The following is a 13,404-nucleotide window of genomic DNA, read 5'->3' as shown; positions in this document are numbered from 1 at the left end:
ATTAATCGCCGATTGAAAAGTTTTGAACCTTAAGCTTCCCGTCCTCTCAGTGACGGCTGCAAGAAAACAATTTGAAATTCAGGGTCGGATGGTGTTCCGAGCGGAATGACCCGTCGCTTAAGAGTGGACTTCGAAAAAAAAGCTACACATCTCTGTTCTAATAAATAGGCGAGTATTTAATAGAGTAAATGAGGTTTTAATTGCATATCACGATCAAGACAAACCTTGGGGGAATGTTTCGACGCAAGAAACCTTAGCAGAACCTTGAAGGGACCTAGTCGTGAGATACCGCGGGACCTTGCAGCATATACTAAGGGCGCAATCCTGCGGGAGCCTTGGCATAACCTTGACTTGACCTTGACACAAGGTTGTTGAGTCAACAGCCTTTCAACAAGGTTTCAAGATAATAGGGGCACCCATTCTTGAGACTAGAGAAACACTATTTCGCATTTAAACCTGGTTCCTAGGTGACAGTAGAAAGCCTGAGGTACGAAGAATAGCTACAAGAACACCCAGGATTGATACTAAATATGCAACAGGAGCTGCTAGCCTGGTGCATGGAATTTGTGTTCAGATACTAAACACGAAATTTCACTTAAGTCCGGTGTTGCTATTCATAAACTTGACATCGCATTTCTTGTTCGCGGCGACATTGTGTAGTGGTTTGGGCATTAGATCTTTTTCGGGTGGTCTTGGGTTCGACCCTTGCCTGGGTTTAGTTTTTTTTGCCCAAGCGCGTGTCCTCGCTGGGTTGCTGATCCGGGAAGATCTTGCCCTTAGTATATCTGATGACGTTGCGGCAAGGTCCAGGCAACCTTTGGACTCAGAACCTCCCTCCAAGGCTTAACTCGATTGACGGTGTACTCGAATTTCCCTTCGCAGATTTCTCGAGCGCAGCCGCGCACTAAACTGATTTTCAAACTCAGATTCTTTTGGGACTTAACCGAACTTAGCCGACCGTACAGCCACTAGTCACGTGAAGGTTTTCTTGCAGCCGTCCTGGAGAGTGTGAGGCCAACAAGGTTGCTGAGATTGAAAATGTTCGGGTGGATCCGTAAGGGTCATGTACCTCAGATTCCGCTAAGTCCCTCCGCACTAGCAATTGCCTCACTAAACTCGGAATGACGGCTGTGTAGGAGCCTGGATGATCGGTACCTGGCCGATCACATCTACATGGCATTTAATGAATCCAATGTCACAGATCACGATCCTCTAACAATAGAGGAAGCACAAAGAAGCCCGCATTGGCCGAAATGGAAAGAAGCCATTGAAGCGGAGCTAGAACAGCTCAAACAGATGGGAACATGGGTTCTGGTCATAAGTCCTGGAGATCAGAAACTGATCGGATGTAAATGGGTTTTTACCCAGAAATTCGACAAAAATGGCGTGTTATTGAAATACAAAGCCCGATTGGTTGCCAAAGGCTTCTCACAGAAGCCAGGCACTGATTACAATGAGACATTCTCGCCGGTAGTCCGGCTCGAGACCCTAAGGATAATATTATCTATTGCTGTAGCCAAAGGATGGGACATACAGCAAATGGACGTAAAAGGTGCCTACCTAAATGGTACCCTGAAAGAAGACGTCTATATGCAACAGCCTGCCGGTTTCGAAGATGGAACTGGGTGTGTCTGTAAATTAATCAAAACCTTATATGGACTCAAACAGTCAGGGCGCGAGTGGAACCAGGAACTCCATTTGAAGCTTACTAATGCAGGATTCACACGCTTAACATCGGACCCATGTGTCTATATCCCAAAGACGTCCGAAAGCATAGAAATCATAACAGTGTGGGTTGACGACCTACTACTGTTCACAAATGGTTCTGATTATATGACAAATCTCAAAAATGAGATAAAATCAATGTTTGACATTACAGACCTTGGTGATCCAAGCAAAATAGTCGGGATAGAAATCACACGAGATCCGAAAACGGGCTCCCTTACAATATCACAAAAGAAGTATATTGAAGCCATACTCGAGAAACATGGTCTAGACAAAGCAAACCCGGTCTCGACACCATTTGCCCCTGACACAAAATTACAACCACGCGAGAATTCCGAAAATGGAAATAGAAGCAACAACTACGCTTCTCTCGTCGGATCACTGATGTACGCCGCTTGCGCCACACGTCCCGATATAGCATTTGCTGTCAATCGGCTCGGTGCTTTCACTGCAGACCCTGACATTACACACTGGACGGCTGCAAAGCATGTCCTTAGGTACCTCGTCGGTACCAAGGACTATGGAATAACATACAAAAAGACAACAAATGGGGAAATTACCCCATTTGCATACTCAGACTCGGACTTCGCGAATGAATCAGACAGCTTGTCTATTTCAGGATATGTCTTCTTGTTGTCAGGGGGAGCAGTCACGTGGAGATCGAAGAAACAACAATCAGTGTCGCTCTCGACTACAGAAGCTGAATATATCACACTATCATTCACAGCGCGAGAAGCGATGTGGATTAGAAATTTATTAGGAGAATTAGGCTATAAACAGCCCGAGCCAACTCTAATCCTAGGAGATAATCAATCCGCATTACGATTGGCCGAGAATCCGGAAATACATGATAAATCGAAACATTTCCGGATTAAGCATCACTATATCCGAGAACGTGTATACGCTCGCACCTATGGTTCCCACGTCACAGATACTCCCTAGATACGTGATCGGACCCTATCTACATACCTAGGAAGACTATGAAAACACTGATCCCCCGCTTGCTTCTAAAATGCTGCAAACACTGAGGGACTTAGACGAAATTTTACGATGTTCCCTCCCCTCAGAAGGTCGGCAAGGCCCGGTATGTCCGATCCATGGGATCTAGACCCCGGCATCACGGCTCCCCTCGTTCCGAAGCCCCTAGACGTCAGGAATTGACAGGTGACAGCTCGCTGATGCCAGCCGTCGTCCCACACGGTGACGGCGGCTCTCTGCTCGTCGCTGCTCGTCGTCACCGACAGCGAGCACGTATATCTCAGCAACGGAAGCCCCTCCGAATACCGGGATTTTTGCAAAATATATCTACATAGATGTATAGTATGGCTAAGGTCAACTAGAATAATATAAGATAAGTTATGCGTCAATGTTACTTGCTACACTAAGGATGGTATTGATTGCCTCCTCCGTATTGTCTACGCCTTCCGCATCGTTCATGCTAGCCTCCTCTTCATCCTCGTCAGTGTCCTCAAGGTCAGAAGCGTACTCGGGCACGGCCGCTACAGGTATATGTGCAGCGAGGGAGGGAGGAATGATAGGGTCTGGAAGGCTGGCGCTCTCTCCTGGACCGATTAGCGTGCTTTGGCCGACTTCGATCGACCCTGTGAAACCATCGAGCGCTGCGATGTCACGTAGGCGCTTCGCGTGAGAGGCGTTGCACCTGGAGCGGATACTCCGATGCACGGCCACCTGAAAGGCGAGCGGCGGGTGCTGCTGGCGAAGCTTCTCTTCGCAAGCCGAGAGGTATTTGTCCTCGTCGTGAAGGTAAGTGGCGACGCGTTTGATCTCGACGTTGAGGCGCGCGATTTCTTCGCGTGCACGTAGTATCTTGAAGTGCATATCCATGGCCGATCGAGCGGCCGGCTTCGCCCACGCTCGCGTGGATATGTCTTCGCGTGCGTCACGGAGGAGGTCGAAATCGGCGAGAAAAGCGTAGCGCGAGACGTCGTCCCACGAGAGCTGGGGGCGGGGGGGATTCAAGGAGGCGGCAGCGGAGTTGTACTCCTGCAGAGCTGAGCGGATGGCGGACCCGCGTGACTTCAGCGCTTTGCCAATGTGCTGCCTCATAGCGTAACCTAGAGCCCTACAATGAGCCATGTATTGCTAATAAAGAATTTGAATGCTCACCCATGCCCGGCCGGTTCATGCTGTTGAGCTCGAAGATGCGGGCGACAACGAGGCCCTCAAGCTTGTCGAGCGCCCTCTGGTACGAACGCATAGCAACCAGCCGACCAGTCTTGATCCAGTCGTCATCGCCTTCGGTCCATCGGTCTATCTCCAGCCGCCGCTCGAGATCCTGCACGAGGCGTGTGTTCCTGGTGACGTTCTCCTGTGCGTGTCGATAACGAACCTCGCGGGAGCGTAATGAGGGGAGACGTTCACCCCGGGCCGCGGCGGGTTGAAGGGTCTGCGAAGTTGGGTGGGGTAGGCTATCAAGATGAGACCTTGGTACATTAGTAACATGTAGTTCTGTATGACACATGAGAAAAAACGTGGATAACTCACTCGCTATTACGGAGATCCACCAGTCGTTCCCAGTACTCCATCTAGAGTGTCTCCTCCACAGGCTCCTTCTGAAGCTTCAAGAGGTAAGCTTTCTCCTCGGCTAACCACATTGCGAAGACTGAGTCGTCCTTGATATTCATCCGCTTCATTTCGGCCTTCAGGTTCGGTTCGCCATCCTTCATTATCTTGAGGGCTTGCCGGTAATTATTGTACAAAAACGTCGCTGTATGCAGATTGTCAATACGTGCATTCGCACGAGAGGAAGAGTAGCTCACTGAGGGCCGGATATACATCAAACTCGTCGGTATAATGGAGCCACATGTCGATGTAGTGCTGGCGATGGTAGGCGCTGGCGTGGCGAACTGATCCGGCGAGAGTGTTGCTCCTGGAATACTTGCGCTCACAGCCTTCAAAATCTTCGAGGCCAATGCCTTCAAAATACGTGGTGAGATGGTCGAGCTGGCACATGCGTCAGTGGGCATGGCCGTGAAACGCGCCTACAAGACAGTTATGATTGAGCTTGGTTGCCTGGGGCCCGAGCCGGGATTTCTTCATAGTTGTCTTGAATTTGCAGCCGATATCGTAGCCGACAACCAGGTTCTTGCCGAATGCTTCGAGCATGCGTTCGACAATCGCCAGTGGATACTTAGCCCTATGCAATACGTTAGATTGACAGACTCAATAGACAGCGGTAAAATACTCACAATTCACCGCTCTTAACCATATCAACTACGAGTAGAGAGAACCCGTGTCGGCATATGGCCAGAAATATACCAGTCTCGTCAAACACCCCCCACATCTTTTTCGTAATATCCTCCTTCATATTCTTCCACCTTCCCGCGCAAGGATTGTCGGCCAGATCCTAGAAGCCGTCGTCAGCACGATATAACTAGCTACTGAGCCTAATTGACATACCTCTGCCGTAATGACTTGATCCAACTGGGCATTGGCCCAACGGTCGACCACGTCACGATCGATATACCGGTCATTCCGAACCTTGAGTAGCGTAGGTAGTTCCGAAGAGCCCGAGAGGTTGTCGCCATCGAGGGTGTTGGATCGCTTGAAGACGCGCTTCAGGGAGTCGTTGCCATCCATTGTGTATAACATGCTGCACTTGAGCTCCGGCTCGTCTTTCAGTGTATACATGCATGCGGGGCAGACGTGGGTCAGGCGCCAGTTTGGCGAGTTTCTTCGGAGAGCGGTATGGATGAGTATGTCGACCCGCGCAAGAATTTCGGTGTAGATGTCGAACGCGATAGAGAAGTGGCGGGAAAGCTGGGCGTCGAACGGTTTCTATGCATAAGGTTAGGCTCACGCTGATTTATGAGGAACAAGGCCACTCACATGATGAAGGTCACAAAGTGTTTTGACGTATGCTTGGATCGAGTGGTGAGCGTTCCGCATCTTCGTGACACGGTAGAGCTCGAGGCTGCGGATGGCTATCGCAGTGCTGGGTCTGTCTGGGGCACATGGAATGAATCCTTGCTCAACAATCGCGGGAGCGACGTTTCCGCTCGAAGGAACGTGGAGGTCCGATGTACGCACGACTATACAAAAATAGTGCCGGTGAGAACAAACACTGAGCGCCTATTTCATTTAGTAGAACACTCACCGAACACGTCCACAAGCTTTAGCCTCTTCATCTCGTTCGTCAGCTCCTCCATCTCCTTGTCGCCGTCCTCGGTCTCCTCCTCGCGCTGGCGGTCCTTGTCTTCCGTCGCTTTCTGTCGCCGATGGTCCTCGTACGACCATTTCATGTACGCGTTCGTGAGTTCATCCATCTGTCTGAGAAACAAGTCGTCGCGCCTAACAGCGCGTGTCTTCCGATGGCGCAGATCGCGTTTGCTAAAAATCCCAGTCAGAGTCTCTACGTTGAATGGTTGTTGCTGACACGCTGTCTCACCGGGATTTTTTCTCAGTAAGATGGAGTAGCTCTCCTCCTGCATTGCTCAAAGGAATGGTCGTTCTCCCATCGAGAACATCGTCTGCGAGGTATGTGTCATCATCATCGTCGTCCGGCCCGCTGACATCGTTCTCTTCAGAGAAAGACTTTTGTGGCCTCACAGTCTCTGCAAGGGCTTTGAGCGCGCGACGCTCGCGTGCAGACATGGCTTGAATTAAGGTATGTCAGGTGAGGTCTTTGAGGATGTGTTGGTATACACTTGCCTATTGCCCTGGCTTCACGTTTCTCCCGGGCGAGCTTCTGCACCTCCGCCGGGAGCAGCGACTTGTGCTTGGACTTCACCAGTAGCCCATAACGGTCGATGGAGGAGCTTGGTATCCATACGTACCTGCTGGAGCCTGACTTATGTCTTCCTGCCTTCGTTGTTTTACCCATTCAAGTTTTGACCCCCTGCGTGATTAGTCTGAGTGTATCTGTATGTTTTGCCTGTGTCGACATTTTGATAAAATCAGCGAAGGTGCATGTACACGTGACCTGTGATGCGCGCACAAGTGGTCACCTCTCCTCTAGATCAGGCTTGCACCCGTACCCACCATGCGTATCACGGAGACCAAGACTACGACAACCACCACAACGGTTCGCACCACCTACCACCTCAATACCCCTCCTGCCTTTCATTTGCAGCCCCCGCGCTCTCAATCGGGTCATCAAAGCTCAAGGTCAGCTCGGACTTCAACTGTCCAGTCCACTGCCTCATTGGCAGCTCGCCATGGACCTGCAACTCCACTCATCGCCGTCGATCCCTCGCCTCCGGCGTCAGTCAGCTCTTCCGTACCGTCTTCGCATTTGAGTTCGAGCCCGTAAGTCCTCCGCTGTGCAGTGCACTTATTGGCATTGACTTACGTCTGTTGCAGCCCTCGAGAGGCCATCCCTCAGGACGTCGTGCACCAAAGCGTGGAACGGGTGCGCGCTTGGATGGACAACAACTCCGCGAGGACCCATACTCCCCGCCGCTCTCCTCCACGGCCCCTTAACCGGATCAGATGCCCTACCCCCGAGCAACTTCCTCCGCGTCCTCGATACGCACAGAAGTCTTACGTTGTTTACCGCGGGCTAGAGACTGGGATTTTCTATTCCTGGTACGTCTACCTGATAACTCGACCTAGACTACCTTATGACCCGTTCACGTGTAGGTACCAAGCCAATGAGCTTGTGTCGGGCGTTGGCCACGCGACCCACAAGAGCTTTTATGACCATGCCCAAGCTGTTCGCGCATATCGCAAGGCTTGGGCGGCTGGCAAGGTGTATGCAGTGAACCGCCGGGGGGTGCGTATCGAGCCGGTCCCGCAACCATTGTGAGGCGCCGGAGTTTTCGACAAGCGGGCCATACTCCAGACGTTTGCGTAGTTAGTGCAGGTAGTTACTCGGGATACCTGTACCCATCAAACACGTTAGAAAGAATATCACTGTCTTCCCTCAAAATAAGATCGAAATAAGATTGATATAATATTGTCAAAGGTTACCTGCTGAGGTCTCCAGGTATCTACAGGTTGGAATAGATAAGTGTGTGCGCGATGTTGAATGAATGCACAGTTTGACCCCTAAGCTCAAACACGATCCGCGTGTAACATCTTGGATGGAAACTGGATGTATTGACTAACCTCGTAGCTTAAAACACGGAATCATCGGCATAGAAAAACATATAGCTAGTGGTACAGACACTTACATGTATCAGAGTATGAATATGACACAATTGCTGTCCTCAAAAGCTGTCAACACCGGTGTCTCGAAAGTGTTCGCTATAAGTTTGCTATACGTTCGCTATACATTCGCTATACATTCGCTATAAGTTCGATATACGTTCGCTATACGTTCGCTATTTGTTCGCTATGTTCGCTATTCGTTCGCTATCTGTTCGCTATGTTCGCTATTCGTTCGCTATGTTCGCTATTCGTTCGCTATCTGTTCGCTATTCATTCGCTATGTTCGCTATTCGTTCGCTATTTGTTCGCTATTTGTTCGCTATTTGTTCGCTATGCGTTCGCTATCTGTTCGATATATGTTCGCTATGTTCACTATAGGCTACGGTGACCGCTAACTATGTGTTCAATATACGTTCACCTTGTTTGTTATAAGTTCGATACTGTGAATTCGGTGCTGGTAAGGACAGCTTATACATAGCTACTATACAGGGTGTTCAATTGTATAGCGAGCTACTCACGTAATCTCTCTCCCACCGGAGCTCTCTGGCATCATTCCGACACTTCTCCTCGTCCATCCGCTCGAAAAATCTCAGTTCAGTGACAAGCTCCGCAATTGTATCAAAGACGTGCTCATCCAGCCCATCCTCGCCATTTATGATGAGATTCCGCAAAGCCTCCATGAGGTCCCACCCTTCGCTGACATGGGAAAGGAAGTCCTCACTCATGTCTGCAAATGCCGGATTCTCGGTCTCTTCGATAGCTTTGGAGAGGAGACTGTGGTACTTCTCGACCCAGGTCTCGGCTGGACCCCAGTCGTATGTCCACACCTGGAATGCAAGGACGGCATCGTTGAAGCTCGTGATGGTCCCAGGATCAACGGGGGAGGGCCTCTCAGCTCGGGTATATTTAAGTACCGGTGAGTAAGGGACATCTGCACGGTCCTCGGTGGGGAGAAGCTCCTCTGATCGCGCCTTTTTTCTACCCGAGGTTATTTCGGGAATGAATGGGTTACACGTAAGACTTACATAGCACGATTCCTGCAGGCAAGGCAGTGATCAGATGTCTGCTGATGAGAGCGATCGCAGCATACTCACCTTCTCATCCGCTCTCTCGCCTTTCTATTCTGTTCTTTCTTGACGCTGCGAACACGATAATGTCAGACACAGCTACCCGATTACTTATCAATAGTCAAGTATACGCACTTTTCCCGGGCTAGCCAACGCTCCGTGGCAGCCCGCTGTCGTTCTTGTTTTGTGGGTTTTTGAGTGGGTGTGCGCCCCATAATTTCTGAGGGATTGCGTGAGCTTCTCGATTAACCTTCGTAAATTGACATACTGACAAACTGGAAAACTGGAGGCGCTGGCGCTAAGTTTGGGAGGCGCTGGCTGGCGCTTGGTTTGGGCGGTGGTTTTGTGCTTAGTCATGAGCACTGCCACTGAGAACCCCGCGCCTCGTGGAACACGCACCTAGACGAACTGTTACCACTTTCTTCCCATTCACTTCGTCTGCATACAAATCCCTCCAGCTCAGCGCCTGAGTGCTGGCCGCCTTCGCACATCCAAGAGTCAATGTACCCAGCCGCGGCAACATGTAAGTCTCCTTGAAAGCTTTACACTCACTCCACTGAACGAACCACGGGTTCTATAGACGGAAGCAAAATGGGCGATCTCGATCTCGATCTCAACGTCAACAATGGTGACAGGCCATTCCCCTCGAAGGAGTCCATCGAGTCTTAGGTCTCGTACAACAGCACTGACCTGAACTCCTCACCAGTAGTATACGAGGTAAGCTTGTGTCTTTGCCCTTGAAACTGCCATTCATACCCAGTGCTCAGCGCTCAGCCTGAGAATGCCCGAATTGAAGGCAAGGTCTCGCAGGTTTAACGACGGGACAAACTCTAGACATCATGGCTCCAAGCTCAATATCTTACAGCAGATTTCTCCTCATTGAACACCACCCGGCTGAGCTTATACGTGCGTCTATGTAACCATGCCAGTACTGGCGTTGCTCAAATACTTACACCATGTTACACATTTGCTAGTACTAGGTCTGGACTGTTTATGTTCTACCAGCACCGGCAGCGTTCGGTGGGAACGGAATATATCTGCCACATGTATTGTTGCCCTGGTGAGTCGCTTTATCCTGTGCGTGACTCTAGTCCTCCCACTCATTACGAGGCGTGCGCCGGAATAGTGTCACGTGACTACCACGCCGCGTCAGCCTCTGCATGTCTCCAGCTTGGCTGGAGCGCGTATTTGTTCGTTGATTCAGCGCTCGCGTCCCAAAGTAAATATTTATTTATTTGATATAGATAAAAGCCTTGAGGCCATGCTGGTCCGTCGAGAATCCCGGTTACAAGACCCAACTACTCGACGATGCACTCGGCTCAAGACTTTTTCCACCCTCAAGGCAACGGCGGCTTGCAAGGCTCCCCGTATCAATACCCCCCTCAAGCGCCAGGCAACACCCCTAACGCGATGAATCCACCCACCCGCTCGGGCTACCATGCAAATGGTCTGCCTGCGTACCAATATTCGAACGCGTCTCTGCACCCCTACGGCCACTGGGTCAACTATCCCCCCCCGGGAGCCTCCCAGCACCCCTCGCTTCAGTACAGCCCCTTCCAACAACTCCCTATCTACTCTGTCCCGCCGCCGCCGACCCAGTACACACCACCCGGACTCTTATCCCCCCGTCAGCAACGCTCGCCATCCCCTCAGATCGCCCACTTGCCAGGCGCCGGTCTGCCGTACAATAGCAGCCCCCATTCCCAGTACAGTGAGCTTCACTTGCCCGCGGCTGGTTCTGTGTCCCCCCACGCCGTCAACACCTCCGACGCCGTCCAAGACCCACACGAGCAGGCTATCGAAGACTCGGCGAGGGAGGCTGCCATGGCTGCTTGCCAGTGGAGGCTTTCCCTGCCTCCTGCTGGCGACCCGGTCGAAAACGTCGATGAAGACGATGAGGACGACGCCGACGAGGACGATGAGGATGACGAAGACGAGGACGCCTCACTGGACCCACCGGCCAACGAGTCGTGGTCGGAACGTAACCCCAATCACCCTGTCCTCCCTACCAGAGCCAAACGACCTCCCCTGACCCCCGAGCAGAAGATCGAACGCGACGCGCGTCGCGAGCAAAAGGCCCAGCGCTACGAGGCCCTTCGAAAAGACATCCACAAGCTCCTCATCCCTCCTGGGGAGATCGAGCGGCTGCACGCCCTGCACGACATCCCCGTCAAGACCATCGAGGACATGGTCTTCCGCATGCAAGACAAGAAGAACCGCACGGTCCGCCTCTACAACGCCAAGTTGCATCACGAGAAGACCAAGATCACCTACCCGCATAAGTAATTCCCTTCGTAGATGAACCCCGCACTGACTAGCCTTTTAGAGGGCCTTACAGCCGCTGAGAAGACGAAATACCTTCATGCCTTCATCAAGGCAAAGGCGTACACCGAGGAGGAGGATACAGAGATGCTCAGGGCATTAGAGGAGCATCGCAATCGAGTCAATGGCTCTGTTCGCTGCTCCAACTGCGCCGCAAGTCAGGAGTTCACGCATGCGAGTAGCAAGTGCATTCAAACGGTACGTCTATCTACAGTAATCATTGTCCGCGCGTAGAACTAACTATGATCGACCTCGTCTCATAGTTTGACGCGTGCCGTACCCACACAGGCTCTTACGGTGCAATGTTCCTCGTACGAGGGCACGTGAATGACCCCATGCAGCCGATTGCGTACGCGACAGACAACTCGGAGGATTTCTTCGAGAGGGTATTTGGCAAGACGTTGGGCGAGATAGCCCGGCTTTACGAGCAGTGGGCATGTACTCAGGACGAAAGTGAGTGTATTCGTACGTGACTGGGCGTTACCTAACCCTCTATGTATCTAGATCTCGACGAGCGCGAGCGGCGTAACAAGCTTGTGGCCAACCAGACGCACTGCGCCTCTGCCATCACTGAGCAACTTCGTAAGCGTTTATTTGCCGGAAGCTCGCTAACTTTCTCACTAATAATACTTCAGAGTACATGACAGGGGCGTCCACAAAGATGAACTACAAGAACTACCAGAAGAAGATCGTCGAGACTCACGGAATCAAGGTTGTCGGCTGGCCCGACGGTATGACGATGAGGCGGCCTCACCTCATCACTACAGTTGACGACATTCGGCGCCTGCGCGAGGCTCTCGACAGCGAGAAGTGCTACTGGGAGAGCCTCGATGGCAAGCGCAACTCGAAGGCGAGCAGCCGCAAGTCCAGCGGCAAGCGCAAGAGGCAGCCGGAGCCAAAGCCTGCGGCGACGAAGAAGGGAAGAAAGGCCGCGTCCCCCAAGAGTAGCGAGTTCATTGATGACTCCAGCGAGGAGTGAGCAATGGTAAGTGTTCTTCCGGCCTACACTGATCTTACTATCTAACTATATGTTACCATTGACTAGGTTATCCCTAGAGACACGATGTCGCCATCGTCCCCTTTAGATTGTGTCTTCAGAAGCACATCTTATAGTACCATAGTCCCTATACTAGCAGTGTTATATATAAACAGAATCGATTCGTTTGCTTGCTTGCTACATGGTACAGAAATCCCGGTATTCGGAGGGGCTTCCGTTGCTGAGATATACGTGCTCGCTGTCGGTGACGACGAGCAGCGACGAGCAGAGAGCCGCCGTCACCGTGTGGGACGACGGCTGGCATCAGCGAGCTGTCACCTGTCAATTCCTGACGTCTAGGGGCTTCGGAACGAGGGGAGCCGTGATGCCGGGGTCTAGATCCCATGGATCGGACCTACCGGGCCTTGCCGACCTTCTGAGGGGAGGGAACATCGTAAAATTTCGTCTAAGTCCCTCAGCGTTTGCAGCATTTTAGAAGCAAGCGGGGGATCAGTGTTTTCATAGTCTTCCTAGGTATGTAGATAGGGTCCGATCACGTATCTAGGGAGTATCTGTGACGTGGGAACCATAGGTGTACGCTCGCGACCTGTGCATCGACTACTGTCCCACTGCCGAGATGACGGCAGATATTTTTACTAAAGCACTTCCAAGGCCGAGACATCAGACCCATGTGATAGGCATGGGTATGAGTCCAGCTTGAGGGGGAGTGTTGACATACGCCGGATCGAGGCGAACACAGCCACCGCGGGAATACGATCCCGCGCGTGGAAGACGCCCGAATAGCCCGACGGGCGCTCGCGTTGGTGCATACAGGGATCGAGCAAGTACACTACGCTCGATCCGCCTGTGCCACGGAAATGTAGATACAGACATACACAAGGCCAGTGCGTTCGTGTCGAACGCACTGACCAATTCCCTTAGTTAGATACGAACGGGAAAGTAGTATAAATAAGTGAATATATTCGAAGGGAGAATCTATCTCTTCCCCGGAATACATCCGTACGAGCGTCGACTAGACGCGCGCTAGCTACTCGATTTACAAAAGATAGTATAGCAACCTCACCGAATAAACATCAGAAAAACGCACTGTTTTATATTTTACCACTTTCTTCACCATATGCACCATAATCTATCTTGGAGGCATCATCGTTGATGTTTCTGTTAGCAAAGGTACGTACCTCA

At 51.5% G+C, this 13,404-nt stretch overlaps 4 protein-coding genes across 4 annotated transcripts; 2 read left to right on the top strand and 2 right to left on the bottom strand.

The window, feature by feature from the left end:
• Positions 1-2,868: 2,868 nt before the first annotated feature.
• Positions 2,869-6,339, bottom strand: CONPUDRAFT_74154 (uncharacterized protein; the record flags this gene model as incomplete). Its single annotated transcript, XM_007771640.1, has 12 exons — positions 2,869-3,030; positions 3,106-3,800; positions 3,853-4,040; positions 4,076-4,194; positions 4,290-4,453; positions 4,506-4,689; positions 4,732-4,882; positions 4,935-5,092; positions 5,146-5,523; positions 5,575-5,777; positions 5,843-6,075; positions 6,134-6,339. 12 exons carry the CDS (start codon positions 6,337-6,339, stop codon positions 2,869-2,871), a joined length of 2,841 nt encoding a protein of 946 aa, XP_007769830.1.
• A 333-nt stretch (positions 6,340-6,672) lies between these two features.
• Positions 6,673-7,696, top strand: CONPUDRAFT_74153 (uncharacterized protein; the record flags this gene model as incomplete). The annotated part of the gene is made up of 6 exons (XM_007771639.1): positions 6,673-6,769; positions 6,818-6,852; positions 6,878-6,993; positions 7,048-7,272; positions 7,327-7,459; positions 7,673-7,696. The coding sequence occupies 6 exons, from the start codon at positions 6,673-6,675 to the stop codon at positions 7,694-7,696; spliced, it is 630 nt and encodes a 209-aa protein (XP_007769829.1).
• A 634-nt stretch (positions 7,697-8,330) lies between these two features.
• On the bottom strand, positions 8,331-9,426 carry CONPUDRAFT_155211 (uncharacterized protein; the record flags this gene model as incomplete). Its single annotated transcript, XM_007771966.1, has 5 exons — positions 8,331-8,814; positions 8,862-8,873; positions 8,931-8,975; positions 9,039-9,123; positions 9,303-9,426. 5 exons carry the CDS (start codon positions 9,424-9,426, stop codon positions 8,331-8,333), a joined length of 750 nt encoding a protein of 249 aa, XP_007770156.1.
• Positions 9,427-10,211: 785 nt separating this feature from the next.
• On the top strand, positions 10,212-12,204 carry CONPUDRAFT_74151 (uncharacterized protein; the record flags this gene model as incomplete). The annotated part of the gene is made up of 5 exons (XM_007771638.1): positions 10,212-11,185; positions 11,222-11,423; positions 11,489-11,678; positions 11,730-11,807; positions 11,861-12,204. 5 exons carry the CDS (start codon positions 10,212-10,214, stop codon positions 12,202-12,204), a joined length of 1,788 nt encoding a protein of 595 aa, XP_007769828.1.
• Between the last annotated feature and the right edge of the window lie 1,200 nt (positions 12,205-13,404).

The sequence above is a fragment of the Coniophora puteana genome (assembly GCF_000271625.1).
Source record: "Coniophora puteana RWD-64-598 SS2 unplaced genomic scaffold CONPUscaffold_8, whole genome shotgun sequence".
Classification (NCBI taxonomy): domain Eukaryota; kingdom Fungi; phylum Basidiomycota; class Agaricomycetes; order Boletales; family Coniophoraceae; genus Coniophora; species Coniophora puteana.
The sequence above is the reverse complement of the archived record's forward strand: the minus strand, read 5'-3'. Positions and strand labels throughout refer to the sequence as shown.